General features: G+C 37.8%; 1 protein-coding gene across 1 annotated transcript; it reads right to left on the reverse strand.

Moving 5' to 3' along the window:
• Positions 1 to 7371: 7371 nt before the first annotated feature.
• Positions 7372 to 14215, reverse strand: LOC127121725 (L10-interacting MYB domain-containing protein). The gene is made up of 4 exons (XM_051052171.1): positions 13892 to 14215; positions 11316 to 11855; positions 10911 to 11081; positions 7372 to 7407 (listed from the first exon to the last, which is right to left on the reverse strand). Exons 1-4 carry the CDS (start codon positions 14213 to 14215, stop codon positions 7372 to 7374), a joined length of 1071 nt encoding a protein of 356 aa, XP_050908128.1.
• Positions 14216 to 17872: the final 3657 nt, after the last annotated feature.

The following is a 17872-nucleotide window of genomic DNA, read 5'->3' on the forward strand; positions in this document are numbered from 1 at the left end:
AAGCAAGGGTTTCTTGTGTGCTTTGAGGGTTTTTTGTGAAAATGTTACTCGAGCAGAAAAATGCAGTTGAGAGAGAGGAGAGTATTCTGGTTCTTGCTGCTGTCAAATTAGGGTTGCAAATGTGAAACTCATCTTTTATATGGTCTGTTTAGGCTCCTTTAAGTGAGTGCTAAACTGGTTTTGTTTTTATGAGTCATTTGCCTTTTGCTAATCTTTGCAAACATGGAAGTGGAGGGTGCAAAACCCTGGTCGAATTGGGCCTCAACAGGCTGCACATGACTCAAACCAATGCTGTTTTGCCTTTGCTTGCTGATTGCTAACATTGCCTTCCACTTGTGAAGCTATTTGCACCATTGGCCTACTTTGCATTTTGATTCAAAAATGGAGTGTAATGGTGTTATGAACATGCTTTAAAGCTTGAGACAAGTCACAAATATGGTTTAGAACATTTCTCAATTGGTCAAGTCAAGAAAAAGTCAAAGAAGCAAAAAGTCAAACTTGAGTCAAACTTTGAATTTAAGTGAAAAAGGTCCAAAAATGCCATTTTGAATGGTAAGGTTTTAGGTCATGAAATTTATATTTTTGGAAAGAGGATGAAAAATGTGGTTTGTAGGAAAAAACCCCACCAAATTTGGCCTTATGGTTTGAGAGATATGGCCCTTTGAAGTTCAAAAATTGGTGAAAATGATTTGATCATATCTTGACAACCACACATGGGATTTGAGAGTTCTTGGACTTTTTGAAAATGGGAGAACAAGATCTTCAACTTTCATGTTGGGCAAAAATTCATTTGAAGCTTGTATCATGATTCAAGTTGAGGATCAAGAAGTTTCCATTTTTGGCAGTTGAAATTACAGGTCCACTTTCTATTTCAGGAAATTTTCTGATTGGCTTTAAATTCTTCCATGATGTTGATTTCCATGACACATGAGGCCTATTAGGACATGAACAAGCTCCTTCAAACCATTTCCATCCATCAAATCCAAAGAATCAACCACAGTTGACCAACTTTGACTTTCTAGGGTTTTGGACTTGACTGTGCACTTCTGATGAATTCCAAACCCTAGTTCCTTGAGATTTTGACTTCAAATGATGTCCCAAGACATATGAACTCTTGATTATTGACCATGGTGCCCAAATTCCACAAGAATGGCCACCATCCACTGCTTGGACTGACTGTTGACCTTCTAGGGTTTCTTGCCTGGCTATGCATTGATCTGATGACCATTGAGGCTTCAACCCTTGACTTGAACATTTCAAAAAGACCTCCAAGTCATGTGAACTTGTTGGGCAAACCCTAGGGCCTTGATTCCTTGAAAAACACCTTTGCTTGATTGGTGGACTGATCTCCTGATCAGTTTGACCTAATTCTGGCTTGCTTGCTCTTGAGGCAACTGAGGATAATGCAAATGATATGCAATGGTTTATGATATGCTATGATCTAATATGAAATGATATGCACAATGATAGGTGCAAATTTGAGGTGCTACAGCTGCCCCTATTCAATCAGCTGGGAACCCGAACGGATGATAGCAGTGGCTGTCAGACTTTCAGGGTAAACAGGGATTGAATACCAAAGAACCGTAGAAATTTGCACCGACTGAAAATGATACAAGAATGCCTGTCAGGATCGGCAAAGAAACAGTCTTGAAAGAACAATCCGTCTGGAACGGAAAAGAAATCGGCCTGAATACCGAAACAGAAACGTCGACCTGGGTACCAAAATAAATGGTAACACAGGGATAACCAATGTCTGAGTGTCGTAAGTACATCGACCTGATCGTCGGAAACTTCTTCGGTCTGAATACCGGAAGATTGGCCTGAGTGCCAAAGCGTGAATTGGTTGGTGTTCCAAAACACTCAACATCCTGAAGAGGGCTAGAAAAGCAGTCTTGTTAAAGGATGGACATTCGATTTCACCAGAAATACGAATCTTACTCGGCTGGGGAGGACGACTTCGACCCAAGAGCGCATGAGACATATTATCTATAGCCGTCAGAACGTAGATAATAACCTCACATGGAAGATTATCCATAACCGGGTTGTAGGTTGTTAAATGGATAAAACGACCGAAAACATCCTGAAGAGAGCGAAGGCAAACTTGTTAAAGGATGAACATCCGATTCCGCAGGGAATACGAATCTCACTCTGCTGGTGATAACAATCGAAAGATTGACCAAAGAGCGCATGAGATATATTATCTATAGCCGTCAGAACGTAGATGATAACCTCGCATGGAAGATTATCCATAACCGGGTTGTAGGTTGTTAAATGAATAAACGACCGAAAACATCCTGAAGAGAGCAAAGGCAAACTTGTTAAAGGATGAACATCCGATTCCAAAGGGAATACGAATCTTACTCTGCTGGTGATAACAATCGAAAGATTGACCAAAGAGCGCATGAGATATATTATCTATAGCCGTCAAAACGTAGATAATAACCTCGCATGGAAGATTATCCATAACCGGGTTGTAGGTTGTTAGATGGATAAACGACCGAAAACATCCTGAAGAGAGCAAAGGCAAACTTGTTAAAGGATGAACATCCGATTCCACAGGGAATACGAATCTTACTCTACTGGTGATAACAATCGAAGGATTGACCAAAGAGTGCATGAGATATATTATCTATAGCCGTCAGAACGTAGATAATAACCTCGCATGGAAGATTATCCATAACCGGGTTGTAGTTGTTAGATGGATAAACGACCGAAAACATCCTAAAGAGAGCAAAGGCAAACTTGTTAAAGGATGAACATCCGATTCCACAGGGAATACGAATCTTACTCTGCTAGTGATAACAATCGAAGGATTGACCGAAGAGTGCATGAGATATATTATCTATAGCCGTCAAAACGTAGATAATAACCTCGCATGGAAGATTATCCATAACCGGGTTGTAGGTTGTTAGATGGATAAACGACCGAAAACATCCTGAAGAGAGCAAAGGCAAACTTGTTAAAGGATGAACATCCGATTCCAAAGGGAATACGAATCTTACTCTGCTGGTGATAACAATCGAAAGATTGACCAAAGAGTGCATGAGATATATTATCTATAGCCGTCAAAACGTAGATAACAACCTCGCATGGAAGATTATCCATAACCGGGTTGTAGGTTGTTAAATGAATAATCGACCGAAAAGAAAGGCATCGGGTACCAGGAATAGGTATGCAAAAGATGACCAATCAAAAGAGGATAAAGTTGCTAACTCGGAGCAAGTATCCAAAAAGAAAGTGAAGACCCAATGGGGACAATACTGCTTGATCAAGGCAAGTATCCAAAGGGGACAAGACCATTAATACCACAAAGAGGGGATTGCATCTACCGGTTTGTAGGCAGACAACCACGGAAAAGTAACCAGTCATCATCGGGATGAGCACAAAGGGTTAACTCCACCAAGGGGAGAACGTGGGATTTTACAACTACCAGCTTGTGGGTAGAAAACCACAAAGATAGGACTTATAGCTACCGGTTTGTAGGTAGAAGCCAACAAACAAACTCCGCCATGGGATGAAAGTGGGATTTTAAAACTACCAGCTTGTGGGTAGAAAACCACAAAGATAGGACTTACAACTACCGGTTTGTAGGTAGAGGCCACAAGAATTCCGCTGAGGATAAAATAAATTTATGCCCCAGGGAGGCACAAAAGACAGCCAATTCAGGATCGATCCAAAAAAGGCAGACTGAAACAAGACTCATCCTAATGAGGAAAGAACTCAATAGGGAAAACCCATCCCAATGTGTTGGGAGGGAACGGAAGCAACCGTCATCCACGAGGATGTATCTCAGTGGGGAAATGGCAGGAAAGGATAGACACTTTCTGCTTAAGGGCTGGCTCTACATGGAGAGATCCTGAACCTGATCCATACTTCTCTGTTGATTGAGCCTGGTTGAATGCCGGTGTGGTCTTCGATCAGTTATCCTGTCTCAACAAAGGAACCGGAGTGAGAAGTCTTGTCCCCAAACATGTCTGCAATGCAAGGATGATATGTGCATGATATGTGTATGATGCAGATGCCATTTTATCATGAATGATCCTGAAAAGGATATGTGTATGCGAGTTAACTTTTTTTTCATTTTCATGCATTACTATTTTTGGAAAATAAACATGCTATGATGCAAATGATGCGAACATGACTGGTCAGGCTGTGCGTCTCAAGGCACAGGGTCAGAACTTCGGCTTGAACTCTGATCACAACCATCTGAAACCCAAAGTCAATCTGATCAACTGGCATCTGAACCCATGTCTGGAGAACTGAGTCACCATCTGAGCGAGTACCCTCAAATTCAGCCCAGGGATCCGAAATAAACGGAACCCTATGATCAATACCAGGGTCGAACCTCCGGCGTCCAGAGATATAACTCGTAGTCACCATCAATACCAGGAGTCACCGACTGTACCTGTAATGATCAACCCTTCCCCACTCACGGGTGTAGTCTAGGCCAGGGTAAAGCTGAGAGAAACGCAGCATAAATAACCTTTCGCAGAAATACTGTCATATACACACCCGAAGTATGTAACGACAGTACCCCACCAGGGTCTGAACTGCTCGTGATATCAATGTTCCGCTAAGTGGCGCCATACCACCCGCTTCCCATGAATCACTCTATTCCTAGGTTTCCTAGATTTCACTCATAGCCTGGGTATTGGGCCTTTTACCTCAAGTAATCCCCCCCAAACAGAGAAACACAGCCTCAAAGCAGATGAATATGAATGAAAGAATGCAAACATAAGTGTACACAATAAATGCAAACAGTAAATGTACATATATACAATGAATGCAATAAAATACAACAAGCAGAAAGCAACCAAAACCCTAATCCTAGAGAGCGCTAGGAGAGACTCGCTCAGGGAAGATGGACCAGCATAGGTCAACTTCTCTATCTCCCCAGCAGAGTCGCCAGCTGTCGCATCGCGCGAAAAACCGGCGGGAAAAGAAAGAAACAACAGAGCCGCCACCACCGTGCGTTATTTATCCCAAAAGAGGGAAAGGAAACGCTCGAAGTAAACCTAGGAAAGAACATGGTCTCGCGACCAAAGAGGATGGGTTCGGGAGTCGGTTATGCGAAGGGAAGGTGTTAGGCACCCTACGCATCCGTAGTACTCTACGGGATCCACGCACACTAGAAAGGAAAATTGGTTGCTAAACACTGCTCAAAACTCACACACACAACTGGCTGAAAGAAAGCGAGAGACTGACTGAAACTGAACTCGGCAGGATGTCGCATCCTGGGCCTACTTAGTCTATCAGGCATAGACATCAGAGTCCAAGTAGTTCGGACTGGGGAAACGACACATGCTCGCTAGGATATCGTATCCTATGCATACGTATCTTCTCGGACGAGAGAAGAATCAGAGCATTCGTAGCTCGGCTGACACGCACACAAACAAGACAAAACACAGGCAAACGTGGAGCCTGAATGCCAATCGTTGGACTTACATCAGCATCCGAACCAAAACAACACAACAGATAGATAGGGAGTCGGGGACTCAGCCTATAACTGTCAAACAAACACAAAAGAAAAGAAAAGGCGAACGAACAGACTAAAAGGGAGACTAGAGCTCGAGCCTAATAGTTGCCAAACACACACAAAAAGAAAAAGGGCGCCCGGAGAGATCAGCTCAATCTCCTGCCTACATACTTCATCTGGTGTGAAGATCAGGGCGATGTAGTTCCCCTACGCAGGGATAAAGGATCTAGCCTAACCAGATAACAGAGGGAGACACAACTCTAGGGAGACTACGACTCGAGCCTAGATGTTGTCATGCAAAGTCAACCCTAAGTTAAGGTTTCTAGCTAAATGGCACAAGGGCCAACCTATCCTGAACAGACACAGGAAAAAGCAAAGTCTCGATTGCAACTAGGGCAAGAGAAAGGGGATATCTCAATCACAACAGGGGTGAGAGAAAAGAAATCAGTGTTAGTGGTTAGTCAAACTCGGCAAGACATCGCGTCTCGTGCCTACGTATCTCACCTGAACATGAGAATCAGAGTTGCCGTAGTTCGGCCGGCTGGAAAAAGGTCTCGATTGCAACTAGGGCAAGAGAAAGGGAAAGTCTCAATCGCAACGAGGGCGAGAGAAAGGAAAAGGCTCGATCGCAACGAGGGCGAGAGAAAGGATCGCAACGAGGGCGAGAGAAAGGATTGCAACGAGGGCGAAAACAAGCAAGGATTAGCTGTTAGTTGTTAGTCAAAACTCGGCAAGACATCGCGTCTCGTGCCTACGTATCTCACCTGAACATGAGAATCAGAGTTGCCGTAGTTCGGCAGGCTGGGAAAAAGGTCTCGATTGCAACTAGGGCAAGAGAAAGGGAAAGTCTCAATCGCAACGAGGGCGAGAGAAAGGAAAAGGCTCGATCGCAACGAGGGCGAGAGAAAGGATCGCAACGAGGGCGAGAGAAAGGATTGCAACGAGGGCGAAAACAAGCAAGGATTAGCTGTTAGTTGTTAGTCAAACTCGGCAAGACATCGCGTCTCGTGCCTACGTATCTCACCTGAACGTGAGAATCAGAGTTGCCGTAGTTCGGCCTAACAACTCTAAGTATGGCTCACACAAGGGTTAAGCCACACAACCTACCTTGCACAAGGGCAAGCACAAACTAAAGCCTAAAGAGGCAAACAAAACAATCACAAACACATACAGCATAAGATAAACACACCAACAAGGGGGGCTCAAACATCAAAGGTTAGGCACTAGGGCCAACTGGAATGGGGTAAGTGTTGCTCTTAACCTTGCCATTGAGAGGCTAAGGTGAAGCAGATGAATAGGAGATGAGGGGTGTGCCTCATTGCTTCTATCCCTAATCAGGGAGAGCATTTGACAAGAATGTGTGGGTTCAGAAAGCGGGAACCCTTCTACACATTTAAAACTGACTCAACTGTGCAATTGCACAAGATTTTGGGTTTTTATCTGAAGTGCGTCAACACAGTGGTGTGAGCAAGACAGAAGACACACTGAATAGTGGGGGATAGACTGCATATCCCTACCTTCCACCAATTGCCTCAAATGAGGACTTTTCCTGCTTGGGACAATTTTAAACAAACACAGGCATTGCCTCTTAAGGAGGACTTCAGACAGTTTGCCCGGTCAAATAACAGACCGGGTCTCCAGACTACATGAAGAAGAAGTATGTATACCTCAAAGCAAATGCTAAATAGCAAAGCAAGCAAGCAAGTTCAAAGAACTTAGGCAACTAAAGTACCTGAAAAAGTCAAACTTATTAGTAAACAAGTCAAAAGTTTAAATCAAAAGAAATGGCAAACAGTCAACACAGGGGATCAACTGAGCAAAGCATAAGACTCAAGTTATGAGTCAAACCATCTGCAAAACAAAGGTTAGCATGGGATGTACATAACCAAACTCAATCAAAACTGAGTGATCTTTTGAAGCATTGGCTTAACCTGAAACAGATGAACTCAACTGTAAGCTAAAAGACCACTAGGACTAGCCTAGGGTCAAGCATGAAAGAAATAGTCAAGGCAGCAAGGAAAAGTCAACTCAAAGTCAAAGTCAAACATTTGGGAAGCTAACACATTTGGGCCCACATTCAAATCATGCATTATGATCATTTCATGGACATTTAAAGTCAACACATGGCAATGGGAAGCACACAAAAGTCAACAGAATGACTTGCATCAAAAGTCAACTCAAACAATCCCAAAAATTATGAAAATAATCACATTCAATCCTAACATCTAACATGGTATACATGTAAAATTTCATGGCATTTGGATGAGAGGAAGGTAGCCAATTAAAATCATGAAGTCAAACCAAGTTCAAGCAAGCATAGTGAAAGTCAACAAGCATGGGTCAACTTCAAAAAATCATATCAAATTGAAAACAGATGAGAAATGAATGAGATTAACACCAATGAAAAGCTTGAAATGTCTAGTATGCACATATGAAATTTCATGGTCATGTGATAAGATTTGAGAATTTCACAAAAAGATTTGGCAAGGCATAGCACAAAAAGTCAACAAATGACCAAGTATGGAAGAAAATTCTCAATCAAATGGAAAACAGCAAGGTTAATTCCAAGAAAATTCCTATACCAACTAGACATACAAGGGATCATTCATGCAAAATTTGGAGTCATTTGGATGTGGGGAAGTGTGTTAACAAAACTTGTGAAAATACATGATCATGGTATGACACCCAATGCAATACACAACTTCATAAAATCATAACTCTCAATCCACAAATGATAAATGCACAAACTTTATATGGAAATGAAGGTCAAGGAGTCTATTTTCACCACAAAAAAACTCAAAGGCATTGGATATAACATGAGTATTTCACAATTGAAATGGCCAAGGGTATCATTCATGCACACATGTTGAGAAAATAATTGTCAATTAAAAACCAACCAATGGAAAATTAATTAAAATTCACAATTAAATTCTAGACTCATTTGTGAACATGTGTAAAAAATTTCATAATTTTTTGATGAAAAATGAAGGAGAAATTAATTTGTAAAGATGAGGAAATAATTGAATGAAGTATGAACAAAATGCAATGCATATGGGGTCAAACCAAAGTCAACCGTGGCCTTTGTGTGAATACTGAGGCCACTTAGTGAAACGACTGCGTTTCAGGGGCGGCCAGGAAATGTTCTGATTGGCCCGCCCCCAATGAAACAGTGACAATGGCAAAAGCAACCAATCACCTTCATACTTTCTGGGTTTATGCACACGAGCTAGGGTTTAAGCATGGCATTGGTATCTTTATGTTCATACGACCAGCATACAACAATCATCATGCAATTAAATGAGCACAAATCATGAACACTAACATCATGCATCATCAGCCAACAACAACACAAGCATAATCATGAGATATTCTGGGCAGGGTATGTTCATGAACAGCAGCAACAACATCATCACTAACATGTACTCGAAAATTTCATACACCCAGAAATCGAATTCAAAGGTACTACGAGCATCATTAAGCATAGGGCAGCACAAATATGGGGTGCATTTTCATTAAATCAAACCCAGCAGAGCAAATCGAAGAAAAACACATTCACACAACATATTTCAAACCAAAATATCTTACAGCATACTTGACCATTTTAGTTCATTCAAAGTCCATTAAACTCAACACAACACAAACTATTTAAACATGGCCTAGTATAGGGAATGGAGAGATCGAGATTTTTACTTGGATTTGAAGAAAATGTGAAACAGGGTCGTGTTGAATGATTCAGGTACCAACAGATGAAGATGATGCTTTGCAATGAAGGGTACTTGAGGTTGCTTGGCTCAATGATGCAGGAAAATGTCCAATTTCGAATTCACCATGGTTGAATGCTTGGAGATGCAGTACTAATAGGAGGTGTTCCAGTTGAGAAATGATGGTCAAAAGCACTCCCAAACTATGTTTAGATGAATGAGCAAGCAAGGGTTTCTTGTGTGCTTTGAGGGTTTTTTGTGAAAATGTTACTCGAGCAGAAAAATGCAGTTGAGAGAGAGGAGAGTATTCTGGTTCTTGCTGCTGTCAAATTAGGGTTGCAAATGCTGAAACTCATCTTTTATATGGTCTGTTTAGGCTCCTTTAAGTGAGTGCTAAACTGGTTTTGTTTTTAATGAGTCATTTGCCTTTTGCTAATCTTTGCAAACATGGAAGTGGAGGGTGCAAAACCCTGGTCGAATTGGGCCTCAACAGGCTGCACATGACTCAAACCAATGCTGTTTTGCCTTTGCTTGCTGATTGCTAACATTGCCTTCCACTTGTGAAGCTATTTGCACCATTGGCCTACTTTGCATTTTGATTCAAAAATGGAGTGTAATGGTGTTATGAACATGCTTTAAAGCTTGAGACAAGTCACAAATATGGTTTAGAACATTTCTCAATTGGTCAAGTCAAGAAAAAGTCAAAGAAGCAAAAAGTCAAACTTGAGTCAAACTTTGAATTTAAGTGAAAAAGGTCCAAAAATGCCATTTTGAATGGTAAGGTTTTAGGTCATGAAATTTATATTTTTGGAAAGAGGATGAAAAATGTGGTTTGTAGGAAAAAACCCCACCAAATTTGGCCTTATGGTTTGAGAGATATGGCCCTTTGAAGTTCAAAAATTGGTGAAAATGATTTGATCATATCTTGACAACCACACATGGGATTTGAGAGTTCTTGGACTTTTTGAAAATGGGAGAACAAGATCTTCAACTTTCATGTTGGGCAAAAATTCATTTGAAGCTTGTATCATGATGCAAGTTGAGGATCAAGAAGTTTCCATTTTTGGCAGTTGAAATTACAGGTCCACTTTCTATTTCAGGAAATTTTCTGATTGGCTTTAAATTCTTCCATGATGTTGATTTCCATGACACATGAGGCCTATTAGGACATGAACAAGCTCCTTCAAACCATTTCCATCCATCAAATCCAAAGAATCAACCACAGTTGACCAACTTTGACTTTCTAGGGTTTTGGACTTGACTGTGCACTTCTGATGAATTCCAAACCCTAGTTCCTTGAGATTTTGACTTCAAATGATGTCCCAAGACATATGAACTCTTGATTATTGACCATGGTGCCCAAATTCCACAAGAATGGCCACCATCCACTGCTTGGACTGACTGTTGACCTTCTAGGGTTTCTTGCCTGGCTATGCATTGATCTGATGACCATTGAGGCTTCAACCCTTGACTTGAACATTTCAAAAAGACCTCCAAGTCATGTGAACTTGTTGGGCAAACCCTAGGGCCTTGATTCCTTGAAAAACACCTTTGCTTGATTGGTGGACTGATCTCCTGATCAGTTTGACCTAATTCTGGCTTGCTTGCTCTTGAGGCAACTGAGGATAATGCAAATGATATGCAATGGTTTATGATATGCTATGATCTAATATGAAATGATATGCACAATGATAGGTGCAAATTTGAGGTGCTACACCAGATCCATTTAATACTTCAGTAACAAACTCACGACCAGTCAACGAAGATGTCAACACCTTTGCTTTGTTAAAGTATTTATGATGATAATTATAAATCATACTATTAAAGATAAATTCTGTGAATTCATCATCACTTGCATCAAAAGTATAATCATCACTTTCATCAATATCAATTCTGGTTAGAACCTGTCATACAATTTAATAACAAAACTTTAAGAATGGTACATTCAATAAAAAGGAAATAAAAAGGTTTTATAACATAACTATAAAATTCAAAATAATGCATAAAAACACAAACAATTGTCAGCAAACAGAACAAAGTACACAATCATAAAAATAATAAACAAAGTACTAAGAGAAGTATGTCTCATTACTATCACCATAAGTTTAAGTAAGACTTTATCCTTAAAGTCTAAGTACCCATCCACGTTTCCTCTCAACAGACATGGCGATGAACACTTCTCTCCAATTAGGATTCATAAACTTTTCTAAAGCTTTTCCATATGCATCATGTGGAATGTCTTCCATCTCATCCAGAACAGTCACACACTTAGTAAGAGAGCAGTCTGATGTTACACGTGAAGTAGCCTCCACACTCCTATCCCTATACCTCTCAGCTTTTGCCAAAGATGCTTTAGCCCATGCCGAAAGTACCTCTCCCATCATATGTGATGTAGACTCATTCTTGGATCGTACTTGAACTTGTCTCTTTCCACTACGTGTGATGTGCTCAACTTCATGTAGATCATCGTCTGAACTATCATCATTAACACATACATGACTCGCACTCCCATTGTTAAGGTATTGATTGTCAAGCTCATTTTCTTCATCTGTATTTGGAGGGTCTTGAGTAGATGAATGATGAAGTACTCCAGTTGCATTATTTTTGTTGAATATGATTTCCAACAACTTATAATGATCACACCCTTTCTTTTGAAATTGAGAAGCTTTATCATGTACCTAAAATCAGTTGCAAATAGATTAAAAACTTTCAAAACATTATAACTATATTTAACAAACAGTAAATGCATTGTGATCAAATTGTTAAACAAACAATAAAATGTTTTATCAAAGAGGAATTTAATTGTAAATTGACATAAAAGAGAGGAATCAACACAATTATATTGATTTTGGTATAACAAACAGAATCAAAGTGGTTCTGACGTGGATTACAGTGTATAAAAAAGTGATAAAAATGACATAATAAATGATAGGCTAGGAAGTTTGAGAAGCCTAGAATCTCCTAAGAATAACGTCCAATTTCTAATCTGCCCACTCCCTGCATCCATTTGTATTAATTCTAACCGTACCTCATGCTTTTTGTCCCTTGCCGCAAATTCATGACTTGCCTCCTTATGAGGGTTCAGTATAAGTAAAAGCTTTAAAATCAAACAATAAAATAATACAGAAAGTGCAAACATACAGACAAAAGAGAAAGAGTAATATAATGCATCATACCGTAGGTAAGAAATGTATGTTGCTTCTGTTGTTGCTTGTTCAACAGCTGTTACCAGAAGTTAAAGCACTATAAAATGTACAAACTAAGACTACTTCTTAATTACAAGAAAGTGTACTATAAATTATAAAGTTTGGTTATATATGGTATGATGCTGGTGGCAATAACCTCAAGTATTAGGCTCCAAAAACAGGAACAAGCATATAAGCAGAGTCACTGATGACTATAAAATAATCTCATGTTCACTTAAACTACACATCGATGTGACCACTCAATAGTAACACTTATTTAATTTTGTTGATGTTTCTTCGTAAACAAAAGGGTAGCCACAAAAGTTGTGACTAATGAGAACTGCATAGAACTTGAATAATCTGTACTGTCGCTAAATAATAATCGGAAAATTGCAGAGTTTGGTGTATGATCTGCATATTTAGTTTACAGGAGCTAACTTGATAAATATAAGAGTAATAATCAAATCTAATGAGCTACCATGGAAAAGTAATTCAAAACATGGTAGGCAAAGAAGTATATCATAGTAATAAACTAATAATATCAGGGACGCATGAATGGATGGTGCCTGTTTTACAATATTGAAATCAAATATTGAATCCTGGCATTTCAAACTGGGAACCAAATGTTTCAACCCGATTTTTGAGGTCCAAAATATCTTTATTATTCTGAAGACCCTTGAGAAAATCCTTGCTTCCCCCTCTCATAACTATCAGTAGCATGTTTTGGTCAGTTGTATAGTGAGTGACTACTTTCCCTTTGAATTTCCCACTGAGTTTCCAAATTCACATGTTCTCAACTTTGTTTCTTCTAAGTAATTACAGTACTTAATAAATAATTAACCGAAACATCACAGAAAATCACTAGAGTAAAAATTGTCCATTATTTATAACAACTTTATGGTTAACAAATGTTTTGAATATGTATATTATGTATAACACCTTTATAACAATATAGCTCTCCGTCTTATGTATAACTCTTATATATAACAAATTGTCCATTATATATAACAGTATAGCTCTTATGTATAACAATATAACTCTTATGTATAATAAATTGTCCATTATGTATAACAACTTTATAACAGTATAGCTCTCCCTCTTTCTCTTTTTTTTTAAATCTTAAAATTTGTACTGCCTAGATGAATCTAATTCACCATGAGGTTACATATTATTAACAATTGTGATTGCTCTTGTGTTGTTGAAGTTCTATTGGATTGGAGAAAACAGAGAAATCAATTCCAATATTGCATTGTACAAGTTCTGTTGTAACTAGCAAATACATTGTATCAACCATGTTCTTAATAGAAACTTATAACTAGAGTAAAATACTAGTTCTTAAGAACCATGGAAAATAGGCTCTAGAGTTACCACACTCCCCCTTTATCCCTAGTTATAATAAATTTAGAAAAATATCCAGCCAATATAAATCACAATACAATGAAATATATAGAAGAAATATTGAAAAACAAATTTGACAGCATCTTTTGAAACATTCAAATATCCCAAATTATAAATTATAAGCAACATACCTTAAGATAATTTCTCCAGACCTCTTCACTTGCAGTAACTGTGTTTGTTTCTGCGTTCCACCCAAATCCGGTATTTTGCAAGAGTGAATAGAACTTACGATACATGGCCCGCAACCTATGCATTTTTGCCTTTAGTTGTCCGGCGTTAAATGATCGATTAGTTATGGAACTCAACTTAGTAGTCATTGAGGTCCATGTTCTATTATGAAACACACCATTTGGCATATTTCCTTTTGTAACTTCAACAACCATAATGTCAATGAAAGCTTTAGTTACAAAATCAGGCCAAAGCTTTGAGTCACTAATGTCAACATTAGTTGCCATCTATCATAAAAATAAGCAACTTAGGAAATCTAAAATAAAGTCACACATAGTCATTCACAAGAATAAAAAACATAAACATATTTTATTGCCTCAAGTCCAATGAAAACTATTTCTCAACAAATGAATTATTCAAAAATTTGAAGAACATACAAGATTATCATGGCATAGAAACAGAGAGTTTGTTACATGTGCAGCAATGGCAGGTGCCCCAATAGAAGTAGGTGCAATCGAGGAAGAGGCAGGTCTGGTCTAGGAGGAGCCTGGCGCAACAAAATACGGACGATAGCTATTATTCTTCATGCTTTTTCAAAATCTCAAACCTGTTTAGAACTAATCAATACAAAACTTTCCTTACAACCAAGAATCGTATACCCCTGTATTTCACAATCTACATTACTTCATTCTACTTATAATCATTACTATTTGCTTCTTAAACTCACATTAATCTTCTTACTTACTTGAATATTAGAACAATCTATGAGCTTTTCAAGACCACTCAATCTAACCACATCAAGATAAACATACCTTCTCACCTGTAATGCTAACACACCTCCTCAGTTATTGTCTTACATTTACAAAACCACCTTCCATATCTATACATATCATCACAAGAATCAATGTTCTAATTACACTAGTATTTTCTACTCATAAATATTGGGAATTTTTGGTTGAATTTTTTTTCTCTTTTCTCAAATGAATGATAGTATCATTGAACAAACAATTTTATTCTACTCTAAAACAACATCCTAAAATGTAATTTCCTTACAACTAATCAAAACAAAAATGATTTTATTATCATTTTAGCATGTAAATTTTACTAGATCTAAAATTCTAAATTTAGTTCCACAAATGGATAGATTATGCAGAACTAATTCATATCAAATTGGGTTAATCCAACAAAATTTTAAACAAAAATATTCATATAATTTCTACTAGATCTAAACTTGAATATTACATACTGTGAAATCTATTGGCAATAGTTCAAGATGAAGAAAATACCAAAGAAAAGTGAAAATACCAACCTAAAAAATCCGAATCACAAATTATAGAGAAGAAATTGAAGATCATAAACTATAAATCAGATACTGCTGAGTGAAAAATCGAAGATCCACTTTTTCTTTGTTGCATTTTCTTTGGTGTGTGTGAGAGAAGATTGTGTGGGTTTTGTCTAAGAGAGAGAAGAATAAGATAAAATAGGTTGTTTTCAATTCCAATGTGTTTTAATATTTGAATTATAATTTAAAAAAACAAAATTAAAAAATTAAAAACATGTTTCAGCTCTTTTATTTTTTTAGTTTTTAAAAGTTAAAAACACAAAACAGTTTTTAAAAATTATAATTTAAAAATAGTTTGCCAAATACATTTTTAATTTTTTAATTTTTAAAAACAAAAAAACAGTTTTTAGAAAGGGATTCAAACATGGCCTTAGACTTTAGTTTTTAATTTTTATTTTAGTGTTTTTATAGAGTTAACAATTGGGATGGAATTTTATATTTTTTAAATATTCACAATTTGCAGCAGTTATAACCGATGTAATTTACAAAAATAGTTTACACATTTAGACCCGTCGCAATTATAGTTAGACGGCGGTTTAGAACCATCACAAATATGAACAACTGTTTTCAGAACCGTCGTAAAATATCCCCGCGACACACTTTTACGACGGTTGAGAAATTATAGCAAAACCGATTTTGTGAGAGTTGGAACCGTCGTAACTTGCTAAAAAACCGTCACAAATCACATTTTTTTTCTTGTAGTGAATGTGTATTGATTATCGTAGGATTAAGTAACCTATGAGGAAAGATCACTTCCCTTTACCTTTCATGGATCAAATGATCGAGAGATTGTCGGGTCAGGAATTTTATTGCTTTTTGGATGGATATTTGGGTTACAATCAAATCATAGTCAATCCAAAAGACCGCGAGAAAACTGCTTTTACATGCCCCTTTGGTATTTTTGCCTATCGAAGAATGTCTTTTGGATTATGTAATGCACCAACAACCTTTCAACGGTGTATATAAGCTATTTTTTTTGACTTGATCGAAAAATCCATCAAAGTGTTTATGGATGATTTCTCTGTATTTGATCTGTCATTTGATCTATGTTTTATAAATTTGGATACCATGTTAGGAAGATATGAGGAAACCAACTTGGTTCTCAATTGGGGAAAATGCAATTTCATGGTTACATAAGGTATTGTGCTCGGCCACAAAGTATTCTCCAAAGGCCTTGAAGTTGATCACCAAAGTTGAAGTCATTGCAAAATTACCACCACCGTTGAACGTGAAGGGGATTAGAAGTTTCTCGGGTCATGCAGATTTTTATCGAAGATTCATCAAAGACTTTTCCAAGATTGCAAAGCTTTTAAGCAACTTGCTTAATAAATATAAGTCTTTTATTTTTTATAATGCTTATTTGATTACTTTTAATGCTTTGGAAGAAAAATTGATTATCGCACCTATAATCATCGCGCCTGATTGGCAACTCGATTTTGAATTAATGTGTGATATGAGTGATTATGTCGTTGGTGGAGTACTTGGTCAAAGAAAGACAAAACATTTTCATTCCATACAATATGCAAGTAAAGTCTTGAATGAAGCTCAAATAAATTATGCAACAACTAAAAAAGAGCTTCTTGCAGTATAGTATGCATTAGAGAAATTTAGGTTCTACCTCATTGATTCGAAAATTGTTGCGTACACTGGCCATGCGGAGATAAAGTATATGCTCAACAAACCTGATTCAAATAGAGGCTTATTTGATGGATCCTTTTGTTGCAATAATTTGAGTTAGAAATTCATGACAAAAAGGGCTCGGAGAATTTGGTGGTAGATCACTTATCCCATTTGGTCAATGTTGAGGTGACCAAGCAAGAAATTGAGATAAAAGAAGAGTTTTCATATGAAAAATTATTCATGGTGCAAGTTAGAGAGTGGTTTGCTGACTTTGAAAATCACAAAGTAACTGGGTTAATACCGGATGATATATAACTTGGAACCAGAAAAATAAGTTCTTGTCTGATGCAAAATACTATATGTGGGATGAACCTTATTTGTTTAAGATTTGGGTTGATAATATTTTGAGAAGGTGGGTTTCAAAGGAGGAGTCTAGAAGTATTATTTGGCATTGTCACAACTCACCTTATGATGGGCACTATAATGGTTTAAGAACGGAAACATAAGTCCTCCAATCAAGATTTTATTGGCCTTCTTTGTTTAAAGATGTGCACGTGCATGCTAAAAGTTGTGACAATTGTCAAAGGGTTAGAGGAATTGGAAAATGAAACAAAATTCCCTTACAAAGTTTGTTGAAAGTTGAAGTATTTGATTGTTTGGGGCATATACTTTGTTGGCCCATTTCTCCCATTCGTTTCTAATGAGTGCATCCTAGTGGCGGTGGATTATGTATCCAAATGGGTTAAAGCGATTGCTTCACAAAAACCCAAAGGTAAAACGGTGATCAAGTTCTTAAAGAAAAATATTTTCTCCGGTTTTGGTACTCCTAGAGTGTTGGTAAGTGATGGAGGATCACACTTTTACAATTCACAACTTGAAAAAGCCTTGGAGCATTTTGGTGTAAAACACAAAGTGGCGACATCGTACCATCCGCAAGCAAATGGTCAAGTCGAGGTATCCAATAGAGAGATTAATAAAATCA

Source organism: Lathyrus oleraceus, chromosome 2, assembly GCF_024323335.1.
Source record: "Lathyrus oleraceus cultivar Zhongwan6 chromosome 2, CAAS_Psat_ZW6_1.0, whole genome shotgun sequence".
Classification (NCBI taxonomy): domain Eukaryota; kingdom Viridiplantae; phylum Streptophyta; class Magnoliopsida; order Fabales; family Fabaceae; genus Lathyrus; species Lathyrus oleraceus.